A 20434-nucleotide genomic window follows, 5' to 3' on the forward strand; every position below is an offset into this window, starting at 1 on the left:
CTGACTGCCCTTTTATATCACCCCTAAGAACACTAAGGTTTATTTAGTTTTTGCTACAAATCCTTCAGGTCAGAGTCTCTTGACTGCCATTCTGTCCTTGCTAGTGTTTATGATTATCTACTTTGCCTGAGACTATTAAGTGCTGACACTTTGTGTTGGTACTGCAGAATCATATCATCCTCCCTGAAGCCAGCACCACCACACCACAGATGATGGGCACCTTCATAGATAGTGTGCATGGATAACAGAAGTCACTTTATTCTGCTGAACTGGGAGATGGCACACAACACTGAACACTTCAGGGCACTTTCCTAGTATAAAAAATGGCAGATTTCAGAATTCTGTCTGGTTTTGTGGGTTTGAGAGAAACCCACAAAACGAGACAGAGAGAAGGCACACAATCCTAAGACTTCTGCCTCAAGAAGGAGCCAGGGAAATGGAGAAGGAATACATCTTTAGGAAACGTCTGAGAGACCTCCCAGAATCTCTAGCTGGGCTGACAGGTGAAGATCTTTTTCTGAAGAAGCCCGTCACTAAAGACTGGAGGAAGTGACAGCTTCCATAAATATGAAGACACTAACCATGGAAAGCTTCTAAAAAATCTAAAAATATGACACCACCAAAGAAACAAAATAAAGTTCCAGTGACTGATCCAAAAGAAATGGAGATCTGCATTCTGGAGAAAGAAATAAAAATAGTCTATGTAAGGAAGCTCAATGAATACAAGAGAACACAGACAATTGGACAAATCTGGAAAACAATACATGAACAAAAGGAAGTTTCAAGAAAGAGACAGAAATCATGAGAATCAAGCTCAAATCCTGAAGCTGAATAATGCAATGACTCCACTGAAAAATGCAATAGGAAGCTTTAGTGGCAGATTCATCAAGCAGAAGAAAGAATTATTGAACACAAAGGCATAATTTGAAATCATCCAGCCAGAGATATAAAGCAAACATACAAAAAGAATGAAAGCGATTAATGAAAGTCTATGGGTCTTATGAAACACCAACAAACAAAATAGTATCAGCATCATGGGAGTCCCAGATGGACAAAAGAGAAAGGAGCAGAAACCACATGTAATGTAATAATGAGAGACAACTTCCTAAAACTTTGGGGCAGTGGGTGAGGAATGAATGTCGAAATCCATGAAGCCCAAATAACCTGACTGACCATAAAGAAATATTCCCTGGCACATCTTGATAATCAAATGGAAAAGAGAGACTTTTGAAAGTAGCAGGGGAAAGGTGATTGGCCACATATAAAGGAACTCCATAAAACTAGCAGATTTCTCAGCAGAGACCTTGCTGACCAGGGGAGTGAGATGATATATTCAAAGTGTTGAAAATAAAAGCCTGCCATGGAGGAAATCTTTCCTTAGCAACCCAGAAATAAAACTGATCAAGACTTACCTAGAAAAAACAAAGCAGATGGCCTTTGTCAGTACTAGATGTGCTTGCAATTAATTCTAAAGGGTGCTCTTCAAATTTGATGACAGAATGGTAATCAAAGACATGAAGACATATGAAAAATAAAACATACTGGTAAAGGCAAATATAAAAGTAAATATATACAAGGTACAAGGTAAAACATCTTTCTGTAAAAACAGAAAGATGCTACTTAACTCTAAGAGTCCTGTGTTTGTGGTGTGTAAATCACTTTTGACTCTAGCACAAATGCTAAAAAGAAAAGTATGAGAAATAATTACAACTATGATAATTTTAGTGAATAAACAAATTAAAAATATGTGAATTGTGACTCAATAAAAGAAAAGGCGGAGAGAAATAAAAGCAGTGAGTGCTGTATGCAATGAAGTTAAGTTGTAATCAGCTTAAACCAACTATAAGGTGTTTCATATAAGTCTTGTGGTAACCACAAAGTAAAAGAAAATATCTGGTAGACACACTAATGATATAGTAAAAGGAATCAAAGCATACTACTACAAAAAAATAATCAAATCACAAAGGAACAATAGGCAGAGAGGTAGAAAGGAACAAAGGAACTTCAAAACAGTTAGAAAACAATGAACAAAATGAAAATAGCAGTACATCCCTCTCAGTCATCGTAATATAAATGGACTAAATTCTACATTAGATGGTAATGGGTAAGGCACCAAGATTGAACAATATGCTACATATTGGAGATTGACTATACCTTTACGGATACAACTAGGCTGAAAATGAAGGGATAGAAAGTGCCCCCCCCCCTTGAGGAAGGTAATTTATGTTACTGAAATTATATTCATTTAAATGTTAGTCTTGCCTTAACAAATACCTTCACAAAAACATCTAGAATACTATTTAGCGGAATACCTAGGAACCATGTCCAAGCCAAGTTGACACATAAAATCAGCCATTACAGTACAAAATGGGGGAAAGAGAGGGATGAATTATCTCAGTCTGGTTCCAAATTTTCCTGAAGGTAATCTCATTTGTGCCGCTGAGTGAGGCCCACCACTGGATTTAACACTTTTAATCCTGTGGGTGATATCTGGAGAAAGCCCTGGACTCAGCCCAGATCAAGGGAGGTACCCATGAGGGGTCAGTCCACTGTGGCTTCAAAGGAGGTGGAAGCAGGGTTGCCTTTGACAGAATTGTTGTCATCGTAGAGTAAGGTGTCTCACAAATGAGAAATCATTGATTAATAGCTTATAGTGTAATTTTCAAATGTTAACATGGTTTTCCACTTGATGGAATAACTTCTAATTTCTGTTTTGCAAAGCAAAGCATTTTGTGGACTTTAGTTACAGTTAGAAGATTTTCTATAATTATGTCTGTAAGAGATGTGCATACATGGAGGCTTGTACTCCATTTAGGCACCTAAAACTGATATACTTTCCTCTGAATATTTTCTAGCTTCAACAAATACGTTACCTGTGGAAAGAAAGCAGAAAAGCATCACACCTCCTGTGGAAGGTAATATGCTTTTTAATTTTTTTCTAGAGGCTAGTACTAAAGGGAGGAAGTGTTCAACATCCTTAGAAACATAGTTGACAGTCTGGTCAGGGGGACAATTTTGAGCCCAGTAGAAGAGCATGGTGATCTGAACACAGCGGGGTGAGGGATCATGCATGACCCTGACCCTCCTCTCCTAAAGCAGTTCAATTCCCTGTGAAGATTATGGAGCTCTCTCTATCAGGCACTGTGCTAAGCTTCATGGGGAAGTCATAAACATGCTGCTCACCACCCTCTCTCTTTCTGGTTTCATCTTCAGCATCCATGCCAAAGAAAACCAAGAGAAAGTAGGGATAGGTATCCTTATATTAGAGAAAATAGACTTTAAGTCAAAAACTGTAACTAAAGGCAAAGAATGTTAGTATCTAATGGTAAAAGAGTCAATACATCAAGAGGATATAACAATTGTAAATATTTATGCATCCAACATCGGAGCACCTAAATGTATAGATCCGATATTACCAGAACTGAAGAAGAAGTAGACAATACAGCAGTTGTAGGGAACTGTAGTATCCCATATAAAAATGGAAAACTCTTTGCTACATAGAGTCAATAAGGTAACAGTAGGCTTGAACAACACTGTAGACCAAATGGCCTAATACACATGTACAGAACCTTCCTTCCAACAACAGCAGAACACATTGTTCTCAAGCACACACAGAATAAACCACAAGATAAATGATTATATCCTTCATTTTTCTAAAAATTTATTTATTTTACAGAGACAGACAGAGAGAGAGCAAGCAGGGGGAAAGGTAGAGGGAGATGTAAAGTGAGAGAATCTTCAGCAGACCCATACTGAGGGCACGGGTCCCGATGCAGGGCTTGATCTCAAAACCCTGAGGTCATAACTTGAGCTGAAACCACGAGTTGAACACTTAAGCAATTGAGCACCACCCAGGTGCCCCTAAATTATAATTTTAAAAAAAAATGTTGTTTTCCAAAAATTAGTTCAATATAGAAGTTTACAGAACCTGAATTTGAAGTAGATTAGGATTGTTTTGAGTGTCAGAAACTGTATAGAATCCAAGGGAAGGATGCATGTTGGTCTCAGGAACCAAGGAGTTAGAGATGTGAGCCAGGTGAGGAGAATCATTCTATCTTTCTCTGCTTCTGCTACAATCTTCCCAAGATAGGTGTATTAGGGTTCCTTGGAGAAAAAAGAATGAGAGAGAGAGAGAGAGAGAGAGAGAGAGAGAAAGAGAGAATATAAGGAGGCAGGGAGATGGAGGAAAGAGGAGATAGGTGAGTGAGAGTGAGAGAGAAGGAGGAGGGAGAGGAACAGGGAGGCAGGTAGAGAGACTTAAAGGATTGGCTCACGTGATTGCAGAGGCTTGCTAAGTCCAGAATCTCTCGGGTGGGCCAGCAACTAGAGATCCAGGGAAGAGTAGCAGTTTGAGTCTGAAGGCTGTGTGCTATAGAACTCTTTCCTGGGAGGTCACTCTTTTCTCAGTCAAAGCCTCCAACTGGTTTGAAAGTGCTCCCCCTCCCCCATTGAGGAAAGTGATTTATGTTACTGAAATTATATTCATTTAAATGTTAGTCTTACCTTAACAAATACCTTCACAAAAACATCTAGAATACTATTTAGCGGAATACCTAGGAACCATGTCCAAGCCAAGTTGACACATAAAATCAGCCATTACAGTACAAAATGGGGGAAAGAGAGGGATGAATTATCTCAGTCTGGTTCCAAATTTTCCTGAAGGTAATCTCATTTGTGCCACTGAGTGAGGCCCACCACTGGATTTAACACTTTTAATCCTGTGGGTGATATCTAGAGAAAGCCCTGGACTCAGCCCAGATCATGGGAGGTACCCATGAGGGGTCAGTCCACTGTGGCTTCAAAAGAGGTGGAAGCAGGGTTGCCTTTGACAGAATTGTTGTCATCGTAGAGTAAGGTGTCTTATAAATGAGAAATCATTGATTAATAGCTTATAGTGTAATTTTCAAATGTTAACATGGTTTTCCACTTGATGGAATAACTTCTAATTTCTGTTTTTCAAAGCAAAGCATTTTGTGGACTTTAGTTACAGTTAGAAGATTTTCTATAATTATGTCTGTAAGAGATGTGCATACATGGAGGCTTGTACTCCATTTAGGCACCTAAAACTGATATACTTTCCTCTGAATATTTTCTAGCTTCAACAAATATGTTACTTGTGGAAAGAAAGCAGAAAAGCATCACACCTCCTATGGAAGGTAATATGTCTTTAATTTTTTTTCTAGTGGTCAGTACTAAAGAGAAGGGTTGCTGAACATCCTTAGAAACATAGTTGACAGTCTGGTCAGGGGGCCAGCCTTCAGCTCAGTTGAAGATCATGGCGATCTGAAGGCTGCTGCATGAGGGACCTGAGTGACTCTGGCCCTTGTCTGTCAAAGCAGTTCAATTCCATGTGAAGATTATGGAGCTCTCTCTATCAGTCCCTGTGCTAGGCTTTAACGGGGAACACAGAGGATGAACAAAGATGAAGAAAGATGAACTACACCACCAGAGCACCCTAGGGGGCTCAGTTTTGTGGGTGAACCCAGATCTCATATAGAATAGAGGAGATAAGCCCTCCTACCAAGTGTGCCAGGAATATAGAGAGGGAGACTGAGGACCCAGGCCCTGAGAAGGCTTCACAGAGCATGCAGCATGTGATTTGCTCTTAAAGGAAGAGGGATGTGTTCACAGAGAGAGTGCTGTGTAGGCCACCCCAGACAGCAAGAAACATTGAGGGAAGACCTAGATAAGCAGCTGTACTTGGTGCTTTCTTTCTGAGGTGTGGGGCAACAGAGGGGTGATAGATTACAAAGGTGAGTCTATTTGAAAAGAGGGCTTTTAAAGCAAAATCAAACACATTTAAGTTTGTCCTCAGGCGGTGAGAGATCTCTGAAGGGTGTCCGAGTGGAGGGGATCACCCCTGTGTTACAGAATCACGTAGGTGGCTGCAAGATAGGCTATTAACTGAGAAGAGAGTTTTGAGACGGAGACAGATGTTAGAAGGCTTCTGGAGTAATGCAGGAGTGTGGTGATGGGGTCTTTTTTTTTTTTTTTTTTTTTTTTTAAAGATTTTATTTATTTATTCATGACAGTCACAGAGAGAGAGAGAGAGAGAGGCAGAGACACAGGCAGAGGGAGAAGCAGGCTCCATGCACCGGGAGCCCGACGTGGGATTCGATCCCGGGTCCCCAGGATCGCGCCCCGGGCCAAAGGCAGGCGCCAAACCGCTGCGCCACCCAGGGATCCCGTGATGGGGTCTTAAACCAGGGTGTGGCAGTGAGAACAGAAAGGAAAAGGGATTTGTCTGTGTGCAGGAGGCTGGAGGAGACTGGAAGAGAGTCATAGACACAGGCTGCAGAAACACTGGGACATGCCTGCTGGTTCTGGAGCAAATATGAGAATCTACCTGCTACCCTTCTGTGAAGCCAGAGGTGAAATCACCATAGCTGATCACAGGAGTGTGTGGAGATTTATTGTTAGACAGGTGCCAACCCATTTAGTGTGGGGGAGTGACTGGCCATTGGTGAATTATCACAACAGAGATGAACAGAGGAGGGATGCCTGTTGGCTCAGCAGTTGAGAAACTGCCTTCAGCTCAGGGTGTGATCCCAGGGTCAAGTCCTGCACCGGGTTCCCCACAGGGAGCCTGCTTCTCCCTCTACCTGTGTCTCTGCCTCTCTCTGTGTGTCTCATGAATGGATGAATAAAATCTTTTTAAAAAGGCAGGTATGAAAAGAAAAAGAAGAGGATTAGGAAAGGATGGATAATAGCAATCCCCTAAGATGCTTCCTATCAGGTGAAGGGGCATCGTTGGAGGTCATAGAGTGGAGCAAAGTGAAGGAAGAGAGACTATCCATAGTCCTGGGGATCCTCACCATTGGACCTACTTCTCTGGAGACTGCACCCCTATTAAAATATGTATGTTTTTTTGATTAATTAGTAGTTTCCTTTAAAAGAATAGAGTCACACCTTGAGAATAAATGTCAGGAAAATTAAAGCCTTAGCCTGAAGGGCTGAAGGGCAAAGTCCCCAGAACACAAAAGAACCCTCTTAACACGCTGCTCATCAGCCTCTTCTCTCTCTGGTTTCATCTTCAGCATCCTGCCCTTGGGCACATATATGCTCCTCCACACTCAGCTCTACGCGTTCTCCAATCAGCTACATTCTTGCTTGCCTCTAAGCTTTGGCCAAGTCACAGGTTCTCTGTGAAAGGAGTGGCCACCTGCAGTGGTCAAAAGAGCATAGATTTAATTGCTCCTCAGATCTGCTTTTTTTTTTTTCAGAAAAGTGAAATTTATTAGCATTGCGCTACAGGACATAAGAAATGTAAAGATTTGTCCTTCAAGATCCACTGACTTGAAACTGTAACATCCTGAGAGAGAATAAGTATTGTTAAAAGTCATTTTATTACAGCATAAAATCATACCAGTTAGGTTTTGTAAGATGCAGAATTCTATGCCTACACAGGAAGTGACAGATGATACTTTTGTGAAATTGGCAACAGTCTTCCCTGGAAGCCCTGGGAAATACAAGATGTTTTGCATGGTATTAGTCACAAAAGGCATTTGTAGACAGCCACAAAACAACTGTCCCCAACAAAGCACAAGAGGGTGGAGAACGGATGAGAAAGTAGGAAGACCACTGGTGAGATGGCACTGAAGGAAGGAAGGAAAGAAGGAGATCTGTTGAATTTACTGACTTAGTGATTCTCCAAATAAAAAATAGCTTAAGAAATGTCCATCTTGCTCAACCTGAATGTCATCTTATTTTTAATGAAAGTGTCACATGCTTTTTATATTTATGTTTCTATGAAGTGCCATCCTTAGGGGTAGGCTTTTCATTCTGATATTACAGATTTATTCTTTCTGATCAAGACTTGGGAGGAGAAAACCACATCACCAATTTTTCCACTTTCTACCCCAAGGAGGATGAGATAAATCTAATAATCTCTATGACCGAAAGATTTGATTTAGATGAATCTGTCCTTTAATTTATATTGTGTTTTCTTATTTGTGTTTCTCAAAGCTAAACTTCTGAATCAATTTTAAACTCTTAAAATATTTCTCACACGTATAAGAAATATAGTTTATCTAAGAACACTTGATATAGGAGAGAAATGGGTTCATCTTTGGATTAAGTTTAATGTGTTATGCATTTTGTGCATGTTTAATTTTTATGTAAGCCTAATTAATATTCTTGAAATAAGATCACCAGCAAAGTCATGTTGTAGTACACTTTATATGATTTGTTGTAGAGAGTGTAACACATGAAGTTGTTCACCACGCTTCTGTTTTCTCCTTCTCTTTGTGTGTGTGTCCAGCCAACACTTCTCTGTCTGTATTTGTGGATACAAGGGCTGTGCTCCATTGCCCTAATGCCACCTCGAATGTTCTGGTAGTAACATGGTCAGTAATCTTCAGAGACAACACTTCCTGCATCAGAGCCTACAGGACAGATAGCAACAAGACCAGGGAAAAAACTTGTACAGACGAGAGAATATCCTGGGACTCCAGACCTGATCAGAACTTTGCCCTTCGGATTAATCCCGTGGCCATCACTCATGAAGGATATTACAAGTGTGAAGTGATCACACCTGATGGGAATTTCTGTCATGGGCATCACCTCCAAGTGTTAGGTAAGGAGCCTCGCGTACTGTGGTATGCCAGAGAACCAGATCTGAGACTGAACCAAAGGTCTCTCTCTAGTCCATATCGCATGTGTTGAGCCTGAAACATTTCCCCCTGCATCTCTGCAGTGCCCCCTAAGGTGACCCTGTCTCTAGGCGAGAATGGAACTACCGTGTGCTGGGCAGTTGCAGGGAAGCCAGCTGCACAGATCTCCTGGACCCCAACGGGAGATTGTCACACTGTGGAAGAACGACTTGGCAATGACACAGTGACCGTGCAGAGTACATGCCACTGGGAGGACCGCCAGGTGTCTGAGGTGTCCTGCTTTGTCTCCCATGTGACTGGCAACAATAGTCTGTCCATAGAGTTGAATCAAGGTAATTACCTGTTTTTTTTTTTTTTTTTTAAGGTAATGAACTTAATGCTTGGGAGGAGAAAACCACATCACCAATTTTTCCACTTTATATTCCAAAAACAAAGCAAGGAACCTTTTGCTCCTAATTTGAAGATGTTATCTAAACTTAACTAGGTAATGCTTTACTATGTTAGGGAAATAATTCCTATTCCTTTAACAAAATGAAGGAGTAAATTTAACAACTTCTTAGTGGTACACTCTAAATATCTTTTATTCTAGAAGCCATAAAAATTTAACTTAGTATCTATTGACTTTTACTTTGAGATTAGTATTTGCATAAAGTAGCAATACTTTTATATACTTTAATAATACTGATTCAGTAGATAGACAGGAACGATATTATTCATTTCCTGATTTTCATAGTTCTTAAATAGTCACCACTTTTATTACTAGCAGACAAGTTTTCCTTTCTCCTCTCTGTCATCTGAAACATATACATCAATTCATTTGCCAAATACTTGTCGAATGTATGTGTTTTTGATGCTGTTATGTAAAGATGAAAAGACAAGGTCCATGTCTTCATATCATTCCAAGAAGTATAACCCGATGGTTACGAGCAAAGCATTCGGCATAATATGGCTTCTTGTTTACCAGCTGTATGACTTGGGAGAGTATTTAATTTCTCTGTCTCATGGCCTTTTAAAAAATTGAGATATGGAACACCTGGGTGGCTCAGCGGTTAAGTGCCTGCGTTGGCCCGGGGTATACTCCTGGGGTCCTGGGATTGAGTCCCATATCAGGCTCCCTGCATGGAGTCTGCTTCTCCCTCTGCCTGTGTCTCTGCCTCTCTCTCTGTGTCTCTCATGAATAAATAAATAAGATCTTTTAAAAAATTGAGATATAATTGACATATAATAAATAATTTTGGGTATACATAATGATTTGATATTTATGTATGTGGCAAAATGATCACTACAATGGCTAGTCTCATGGTTTCTTCATTTGATAGAATGGATGACAGAACCATGTTATAGAGTTATTACGATATCTAAAAGGAATAATATATTTGAGGAGCCTAGTTGGCACAGTTGGTTAAGCATACCACTCTGGGTTTTGGCTCGTGATCTCATGGGTCATTAGATCGAGCCCGGGCTGGGTTCTACATTCAGAGAGTCTGCTTGAATTTATGTTTCCCTTTGTTCCTCCCCCCTGTTCTCTCTCTCTCAAATAAATAAATCAATCCTAAAAAAAGAGTAATATATTTATTTTACATGGTGCCTATCACATAGGTGGTACTCAACAAATTTTAGCTACTGTATTTAACATGTGAACAGTATTAGCTTTTATATTCAATAAATGTTAGCTATTATGTGATTATATTAATACAGATTAGCTATTAGACTCATTCTTATGTTATTTAAAATAATCAGCCTATTAATTATTCCTTATAGCATCTCTCCTATTAAGTTTTTTGCAATATCTTTATTGAGATCTAATTTATGTAGCGTGCAATTCACGCATTTAAAGTGTATCATACAGGTCTTTGGCACATTCAGAGTTATGCAACCATCACCACAATCAATTTTAGAACATATACGTCACTCCAAAAAAAAAAAAAAAAACCCTCTATCCTTTAGCTATCACTTTCTAATTCCAAAAATCCTCCAGCTTTAGGTAACCACTAACCTACTTTCTGTATCTATAGGTTTTCCTATTTTGGACATTTCACATAAATGGAACCATATAATATGTGCCTTTTGTTACTGACTTCTTTTACTTGGGATAATGTTTTCAAGCATCACCCATGTTGTCCCATGTACTAATACATTCATTTCTATTCTTTATTTTCTATTACCAATCTCCTACCAGCTCTAGGTTAATATTTTATACTTCTTGCCTCTAGACATATGCATTTATCTGCAGTCCCACCTGACTTTGCTTTCCATAGATAAAACATTCAACCTGTACTCTATACTCATTTCTCCCTTCCCATGTCCTGAGAAGCTTTGCTTCAGTAGTTTTCTGTGCTCTCTTTTGTTCACTCTTTTTTGTTCCACAGATCCATTTCCTAAGGCTGATTATATGGGCATGACTCTTTTTCTCCCTGTTTTATTTTTTTTTCCTCCCATGTTTTATTTTTATTTTTTTACTTTAAAAAATATTTTATTTATTTATTCATGAGAGACACACAGAGAGAGGCAGAGACACAGACAGAGGGAGAGGCAGGCTCCTCGCAGGGAGCCCGAAGTAGGAGTCCATCCCGGGACTGGCATCACGCTCTGTGTCAAAGGCAGATGCTCAACCACTGAGCCACCCAGGCGTCCCTCCTCTCATGTTTTAATAGTTGCTGGGACTTCCACAAACTCTTGGCTCTTGCCTTTTATTCATATCCAAGATTTTTTACAAGAAGAATCTATGCTCATTGTCTCTTCTGTGTTACCTCACATCTACTCCTTAACTCCTTTGCATCTTTGTGCACAGGAAATATTCTAACAAAAAGCTAAAGATCTCTCAGATGCCAAACAAAATATAAATTTTTAATTCTTAGTTATTAATTAACTTCTTTGTGATATGTGATATGGTCTTTCCTCTCTTCTTACCTATTTTCCTCCCATAATCACTTGGTTCTCTACTTAACCTTCAGTCAGCTTCTTAGTCATCTTAGATTGTTTTTCATCTACTCATTCCATGAAGGAAGGCATTTCTCTGAGTTTGATCATTGACTCTATTGTCTTTTCACCTTTACTCCTATTCATTGAAGGACTTCATCCGTATATTTGGCTCCAACCACTGCCTAATTATTGACTCTCAAACCTATTTTTAGCTCATATTTCTCTCCTTGGCTATACCATGATCAAAACCAATTTCCAATTGAGTGACTTCATGTGGATACATCAAGGGCACCTCAACTTGCATATTCCTGAAAAGGAATTCCTCTTCTCTACTCCTTCATAAGCTCCATACTTATATTTTATCTTAATAAATGACTCAAGCCAGAAAATTAAAGATATCCTACAATGTTAAACTTTCTTATTTCCCATATTCAAAATCAGTCACTATGTTCTGTTGATTTTTGTCTTAAATTCTTTTCTTAAATCTAGACCTTTTCCTTTCCTTTGCTTTAGTTGAACACATGATCATCTCTCCCCAGAATTATTCCAATTTCCTTGTAACAGGTCTGGCACCTAGCTTACCTCACTCCAATTTATTGCCTACACTGTTGCCAGAGTGACTTTTCTAAAACGAGAAGAATATGCCCCTCTCCTCCTTAAATGCCCCCAGTGGTTTCTCTTGGTCTCTTAGAAATCTAAGCTCCTATGATATGTCATTCTCCATAGCCTCATGTCTTGCTAATCTTCAGCCTGGACTGTGGGCTTCTTTGGGCTCCTCAAAAGTGTTATCCTTTCTCATACTTCTGTACATGTAATTGCACATTATACATGCCATTTTCACCTCTCCACATGCACTTCTTTCCTCATACTCTGTTCTTTCATTCCATTTTCTCAATTCCTATTAAAGTTTTAAAAAAAGATTTATTTATTTAGTTGAGAGAGAGAGCAAGAGTATGGAGGAAGGGGCAGAAGGAGAGAATCTCAGACCCACCTTGAGCATGGAGCCCCATATGGGGCTCAATTTCATGACCCAGAGTTCATGACCTAAGTTGAAATCAAGAGTCCAATGCTCAACCAACAAAACCACCCAGGTGCTCTTCCTCTGAAGTTTTGAGGCTTAGTTTGAAATGGTTTCTGGGATAATTTTCTTTTCCCATGAAATTTCCTACTCTGTGCTCATGTAATGCCTCATGCATATATCTGAGTACTTCATAGTCCTGTAATTGACTGTCCACTTCTCTGACTCCAGTACATGGTAAACTTCTTGAGAGTAAGAACCATATTCTTCATTTCTATATCCACAGTCTGGCACAGTGCCTAAAACATACAAATAGTTACAGAATTCAGATCATCATAGACTTCATCTACATCTGTACTCTGCTCTATCACATTTGATTTGTTAATGAATTCTTCAAATCTTTGCTCAAATTGTTTCTTTCCCTTGAAAACTTCTTCCTTCTCTTAACCTATTTAATACTGTTATTGGCAAGGTTCCATTCAAATTTCACTTCACTCTGACCTCCCAGTTGGAGTTGATTCAGTTTTCTTATTCTTTAGATGATTACATTCCATAATGCTCACTTAGTACTCTTTGCTCTCTTGTAAGTGATCTTTTCATTTGTATGGATCTGGCTTTTCCAATCAGACTGTGAGCCTTTTTGAGGGCTGAGACTATGTCTTCTTCCCTGATAGTGCATAGGAAGGAGATTGGCCTACTTCTAGTTTAGTATGTGAATAGGTTATTTAACAAGATGACATGACTTTTGGAGCAAAGACTCAGAATAGTACTTAAAGTTTACTTTTGGTTGCCATTTTCATAGCAGAAAAAAACTTCAGAATGATAGTTCAAATTAGTCTCATTTTATCTTTTCAACAATTCTTGGGGCCATTTTACAGATTAATAAATGAAAGTAAGAAAACATAAAATACCCTACTAAACCGATGACAACAACTCAGTGACAAAATTACTGTGTGGAAAATATCAGATAGTGCTCAAAATATTAATGATAATACCCTAAAAATCTTCCATTTACTTAGGAAGTCAGAAAACATATTTCCTTTTTTCTTATATAATTGGAAAGTATTAGCAATGTTTACTGTGTATTTATTCATTTAGAAAATATTGAAAATCTACCATGTATAAACACACAGCTCCTAAACTCTGTCATGAAAGAATATCTTAACATTTGAATTGTAGTTTAGAAGGTGTTTTGATTATGATAGTCTGTGAACTTTTAAGACTATTTTAAAAGTCTCTTTTAGACAATTGACCCTACTTTGTTCATCACAAGAATCCTTGAAATGGTCTTTACCTGTGCCTGTGTTGCCTGTATTTAAAGGTGCCATAACTCTGGAATTTCCAGCATCAGCCTTACTGGTCATTCTCTATGTGAAATTCTCTTTATTCTTGGTTATTATCCTGGTCATCGTGGGATTCACCTATTTCCAGAGAATAAATCATTGCAGGTAGGAAATAAAATCTAAAAAAATATAGACTCATTAGAAAGAAAACATCATTGTAAAGCTTTACGTTTATAATATTCTGGGAAGAGCTGGATGCATTTTTTGGCACATCTTTTGTTCCCCTACCTCTTTCTTTGATGTATGAACTTTGTTAACACCTGGAGAGTCCAGGAAGTGATGCCTGCAGCATTGGGGCAAAAGTTCCTGTTTCATTACAGTGCTTTCCTGAAAGATAATCTGTCCTGGGCCATCCTTCGAGAATTCAGTGGGCGAAATGAAGTTCAACTGAAGCTTCTTAAATGTTTACTCCCTAGTTTCTATGCCTGTGAAGGATTATATTCATTGTGCTTAATTATATATTTTGTGTTTTTTCATAGAGCATGAAAACTGAAAAATCTGGAAGTCAATTTAGATTTGATGGAACACCATGAAAAAGCAGCTGGTTAAGATCAACCTTTGGGTTCAACATCTAACTCAACTGCTCCAATTCTATTTAGTACCTTTGTGTTTATGTGAATCAATGTGATAGTTGGCAAATCCTGTTTCAAACTCTTAGCATACGTATATTTATGCACATGCCAAAGCTTGCTGCCTGCCTTTGTAAATGTCTGGGATGACTCATCTACTTTCCTCTTTGTCTTACTGAATTCTTATTTGCAAACAGGAGATAGCCCTGCTTCTCAGCCTAAAGAGGAAGATGGTTCAGCAAATGGCAAATTACAAAGCTCCGCAGGTTTTCTACACCCCTTGAGTTCTTTGGAACCTCCCATCCTTTTCTTACTAGCAATTAGTCTGGTTGTCGTACTGCATGTTTGGCCCAATCATTGAATAAATGATGAGGAGTCATTTTCAATAGTACCTTTATTTTTGAAGAAATTATAAGTTAACCCCAAATAAGGACTCTTAGAGTTATGGGAGACAGTGCTGAATGTCACCTCATCTTTTAGAGCTCAGCCGTCTCAAGTAGTCCACACTGGAATGGATTAATGGTAAGATTTCTTGGTGAAACCCCAATATTTTCTAGGGCCACAGTAAACTGGAACCCTATCTTGATTGATTGATATGGTTACCCTATAGTAAAAAGTGTCCTTTTATTTAAAGGAAAAATTTCTTGTATAAGTTGGCACGTGATTCAAGCTATTGTTTTTTTAGCAAGGCTCCAAGGGAGAAAATGAATGCATACTACTATCTGGAAGATAATATATAAGTAGGATAGTCTAATTGTTAAAACAAACAACCTCCCAATCTCAGTGTATTCATAATCACAAAAATTTAATTCTTCCTCACTCCATATCCCAGGGAAGGATTTTGATCTAGAGCAGGGAACAGGAGTGGTTCTGCTGTAAGTGAGCACTTTATCCTATATCTCTGCCCTTCTCAGAGTATTCTCCTTTCAGCTGGTGAGTGTGAAAGAGAAAGGGAGAATGGGGGATTTTTATGTAGGAGGTTTTTATGAGCCAGGCCTGGAGTAGTAATAATATCTGCTCATGTTCTATTGGCTAGTATTTGTCACACAGCCACACTAAATTCTATGGAATTTGGAGAATGTAGTGTAACTGCCTCAGCAGAAATAGAGTCAGGGTTTGGGTACAGATAGCTAGTCCATGCCTACAGTAAAGGATAGGACAAATGCTAAGATTAATACTTAATTCATCAGTAACTCAACATGAACCAAGAAATAAACTAGTAAATAATTTCATATATAACTTATATTAGCTCTTTTTTCTTTTTTATTATAAATATTCCCTCATGTTTAAAACAGAGCATAGAATTGAAAAAATCTAGTACCATAGTTTTGTCACAGACTCAAAAACACTGTGGCACTGACTGCTAATTGCCTGATCCAATGCTCATCTTCCCTTTTCTTTGTGGTAGAAGATTATATTCGTGACTCCAGATCTTCCTCCTCCCTCTGTCCATGTAATTTGTCAGTGGTTTTTTTAGTTGAAAACATAAAGAAATTGCATGTTTCTCTAACTCATGTAATTTGCTTTAGCCAATCAAATGAGACAAAAGTGGCAGTGTACTAGTTTTGAGCTAACATCTCAAGAAGTCCTGTGTGTTTCTGTTAATCGTACGTGAGAACATGCCTGGGCTAGTCCACTGGGGGATGAGAAACATGTAGAGCAGAGCTGGGTCATCCTAGTCCCATTCTCCACCTTACTGTTGAGGCCAGCCTAGATAATCCAACAGTTAATCATCTCTTAGACAAGGGAGATGCTCAATCAAGGTCAAAAGAGCCGCCTACCTGACCCTCAGATGATCCCAGACATTTAAGCAATTGTTGCTATGGAGGTTTTGTGATTGTTACACAAAATTGTTGTGATGTTAGATCTTTGATGCATTGCTTAATAACATGACTCCAATTTTTTTTAGTATGGAGACACACTTAACTAAAAGACATTTCTGTTTCCCTTGTAACTGAGTGTGACTACCCATTACAATTTTTGCAAATAAGGTGTAAGCATATATCTTGTGTGATACCTTTTGGGATATCTCTTTGAAGAGAAAGGAGAAATCCTCTTTTACTTTTCTTTCTTGTCTCCTGGACTATAATGACTGGAAGTCCAGCAGCCAGCTTGGGCCATGGATGACATTGAGGATGGCAGCTATTCACTAAGATGGTGGAAAAGAAAGACAGAAGGATCTTGGGCCCTAATGACTATGGAGTTACCATACTAACTCTAAAATACCTACTTTAAAATTCTTTTGTGTGAGAGAAAATACGCTATTGTGTTCATGCCACTGTTATTCAGAGTTTTATTCCATACAATGTGAACTTAATCCTAGTTCATGAAAATGCCTACTTTGCCAGGTTCAAGATTTGCTGTCAGTCTTACAACATAGGTTATACTCTATTCATGTGCATTTTTCATGTCCTATTTTCATTCTTCCCATAGAGATTATGAAACACATGTAACTTCAGAAGATAATAACCATAGATATAAGAGCCATCTATGTTAGAACCAATTCCAGAAGAGCCAAAACTCCAGAAGAATTGCTGGTTATGTAAAACTGAAGGATGTTATAGACTTGTGATAGGAAAGGGCTTGGGAATTTGGAGATGTGCAAAGATTATCTAATAGACAATCCCACCACATGAGAAGACGTGTCTGTGTTACAGGGTTGGAAAGATAAGGATGTTGTTGTGGGCTGTTAGAGAGGATGTGATCAGGAGAAACAGAGGAATTGAAATCTATGAGGCTTTACTGAGTTAATCCTTTTTCTGATATCATTGAAATGAAAGGACTCATTATTTCTGGAAGAAATTTACATTTGATTTCATGCTTCTTCACTGCCATGATTTTCTATGTGATGTCAAATTGGAAGAGTAAAAAGCTATAGCTACTGTCTCTCAATTTCTTACCCCTGAATAAAGAAAAAGAACCATTTCTTTCCTAAACACATATATGCATACATATATACACACACAACAAATTAATTATGGTCCTAAATTGAGGGAAATTGGGAGCAACCTTAGAAAAACACAATCGAGAGCCACTAGATGGTGCTTCAACTTAATTCTTTTAACATTTTGAAGCAAGCTAAAATTTAACCTTAAAACAGCAATCCTGCATTTTTTCTTTAATTTTTCCATAAAACTGTCTCTTCATTTAGGTTTCTTGGGTAACTTAGGGACAATTACAGAAGGAAGGAAATAATTGTTGAAATTAAAAAGAAATTTTTTTTTAATTTCCAAACTTGAATTGTACTACTCTTGCCATTAATTTTAGTAGAAATATTTTGTTTATCAAACGAGATAAGGGTGGATATGAATAGTCTAGTTTCAGGGAAAGAGGAAATGTGAGAATCTCCTGGTGGTTAAACAAGATTAGTCCTCACTTATTTCTTAAGTGGAGTGCTGAGATCCTAGATCATTAAAGTGTTAACAGCAGCAAATGATTGGAGCTACAAATAAAATTAACTGGCCTTCTCTACTTCTTGGATTCATCCTTGTATCTCATCCCCCATGACTTTTAGAGGCCTACGTAGTATTCTAGAACTGGAAGGAAGCTACAGAAAATTAGGCCACCTTCCTCATTTTACAAAAGAGGAAACTAAGATACTTAGAATGAAGTGACTGTTGGGTATTACTAAGAAGCCAGCTGGAGTGTGGACCTGCCTTGCTTGCTTGCTGATAAAGAGCACTCACAAAGTGAACTTTATAGTTTGTTGTTTTGTTTGGAATAAGAGTTGGGGTTCAAGAGAGAATTTATGGGAATCTTCAAAAAGATGACAAAATGAAAAAGTGAAAGAGCACATGAAATATTCATGAGATTAATTACTATCTTCAAGGGACAATTGGATGTTATTATTAAAAATTGAGTGTCACCACATGTCAGGGATATCATATTTAAGCTTTTTTTAATGATTTATTTATTTATTTGAGGTGGAGAGAGAGAGGAAGAGAATCTCCAGCAGACTTTCTGCTGAGCTCAAGGCCTGACACAGGGCTCCATCTCATGACCCTGAGATCATGGCCTGACCCGAAGTCAAGAGTCAGACACTTAACCGATTGAGCAACCCAACAGCCCCCATATTTAAGCTTTGAGAATACAAGTACAATGGAGAAATTTAAAAAATTGCTTGTTTAAATCTTCAGTCCTTTCTATAATCAGGAAGCAGGACAAGAATCAGAAGAGGAAATTTTTTCTATTTAGGGAAATACACCCAGAGTTTAGAGAAGAAAGGTAAAGCTTAGGTCATAGAATGCATAAAGAACACCAAAATAAAGGGAACTCAAATGGTCTGCATAATTTTTTTTTAAAGTTTTGTTTTGAGGCTCCAGTGATGAGAATTTGGGAACCCTTGAGGAATCAGGTAAAAGAAGAGGTAGACTAGGCGTTAGCTTCAAAAAGAGAGTAGTTGATAGTAAATTCTCCATGATGGGGTAGCTAAAGAGTTCTCAAAATAAGGGTGCCTCTCTGTTAGCATTTAGTTAGAGTCTGTTATGTAAAACATCCTTCATGTGATTAATGGTGACTTAGAAATGAAGGAAGAGGGAACCCTATTCATATTCTGGGGAAAACAGTTGGCAGAAGGCAGAAGTTGGTAGCTCCTATGGTGTGAAACCAAGGGTGACCAAGAAATTGGTCTGATATTTAAAGTGTATACTAAGAGATAGTAAGAAGCCAGTAAGTAAAGGCAGATCATTAAAATCCAGTACTGATGCTGTAATGGAGGTATGTACACAATGCTAGACCAATCAAAGGAAGGAGTATTCAATTCTGGCTGAACATGTGGGTTGTAGGTCAAGAAAAGCATTGGATGTATTAGGAAGGTTTCAGCTGCAAGAAATAGAGAGTAGGGCTCTGAGTTAATCAATAAAAAACTTATTATCTTACATAAGAAGACTTCCAGAAGGGGTGCCTGGCTGCCTCGGTTGGTTAAATGTCTGCCTTCGGCTCAGGTCCTATTCTTGGGGTCTTGACATAGAGCCCCGTGTCAGGCTCCCTGCTCAGTGGGAAGTCTGTTTCTCTCTCTCCCACTGCTAATGCTCTCTCTCTCACTCTCTCTTTCTCAAATAAATAAATAAAATCTCAAAAAGAGAGAGAGAAAAAAAGAAGAAGGCATCCAGAAGTAGAACCAATTTCAAGTCTGGTGGTTTCAATGGATCTATGAAATCTTGAAGGGCCTGGATTTTAACCTCCTCTCTACTCTGCCGTTTTCAATATTTTCTTCATCCTCAGGCTGGAAGTGAGAAGGTGGTGGTCACCCCAAGGCCATATGGCATGTCCAGAGGAAGAGGATTGACCCTCTCTTCCTCAAATCCCATCTTACTTGTGAGGACTAAGAGCTCCACATTCATTTCCTCTCTTGCCTGATTGTCCAATCAGGCCACAGGATAATTCTTTATCCAATCTCTGGCAACAACTGAGATTATCTTTATGTTGATTAGGGCTTCTGTTGAACTGTGCTAAAGTTAGCACCTTTTACCAGGCACATATCCTAGTGGGAATGAATAGAGACCTGAACAAAAACTGAGGCTTCAAAGAGGAAGCAGAATGGGAGAATGCCTGAGAAGCCTTAGTGAAGAAGATGGTAACTGTCAAGCTGAGTTCTAAAAGATGCACAGAGGGGCTCCAGGTGGGCAAGGACAGGGAAGAAAGGCATACTAGGGGAGAAGATAGCATGGGTAAAAGCAGGGGGCTGTGACAGGCTGGATCTCTTTCCAGGCTACGGGGAAACTGTCTGTATCATCTCCTACAGGTCCTGCATTTCAGGAAGTCATCTGGGGACACAAGAATGCTATTCTATTGAGAATGCCAGAGAGTTTTGCAGATCAAGCAGAACTCTCCTTGCAGATCTTGACGAATTTATAACATTTTCTGAACAGAATGTCCAAATCTTCTGACTGATTCACCCAACACTGATTTTAAGATCAAATAAGGAGCCAAGAACATTGGCTTTCTTATACCAAAGAAAGACGGGAGCTC

The 20434-nt window shown here is 38.8% G+C and overlaps 1 protein-coding gene across 2 annotated transcripts in view; it reads left to right on the top strand.

Annotated features, from left to right (window-relative positions):
• LOC144305030 (cell surface glycoprotein CD200 receptor 2-like) overlaps window positions 1-15707 on the top strand; it is a 32601-nt gene extending 16894 nt beyond the window's left edge. Inside the window, exons 3-8 of one of the 2 annotated variants that reach the window (XM_077883702.1) lie at window positions 2856-2915; window positions 5097-5156; window positions 8261-8575; window positions 8696-8944; window positions 13874-14000; window positions 14375-15707. In XM_077883702.1, the coding sequence (XP_077739828.1) occupies window positions 2856-2915; window positions 5097-5156; window positions 8261-8575; window positions 8696-8944; window positions 13874-14000; window positions 14375-14381 (818 nt within the window). In that variant the 3' untranslated portion in view covers window positions 14382-15707. The remainder of the gene's footprint in view (window positions 1-2855; window positions 2916-5096; window positions 5157-8260; window positions 8576-8695; window positions 8945-13873; window positions 14001-14374) is intronic. The other variant, XM_077883703.1, reaches the window with a different exon arrangement.
• The last annotated feature ends 4727 nt before the right edge of the window (window positions 15708-20434 follow it).

Source organism: Canis aureus, chromosome 35 (assembly GCF_053574225.1).
Source record: "Canis aureus isolate CA01 chromosome 35, VMU_Caureus_v.1.0, whole genome shotgun sequence".
In the NCBI taxonomy this organism is placed as follows: domain Eukaryota; kingdom Metazoa; phylum Chordata; class Mammalia; order Carnivora; family Canidae; genus Canis; species Canis aureus.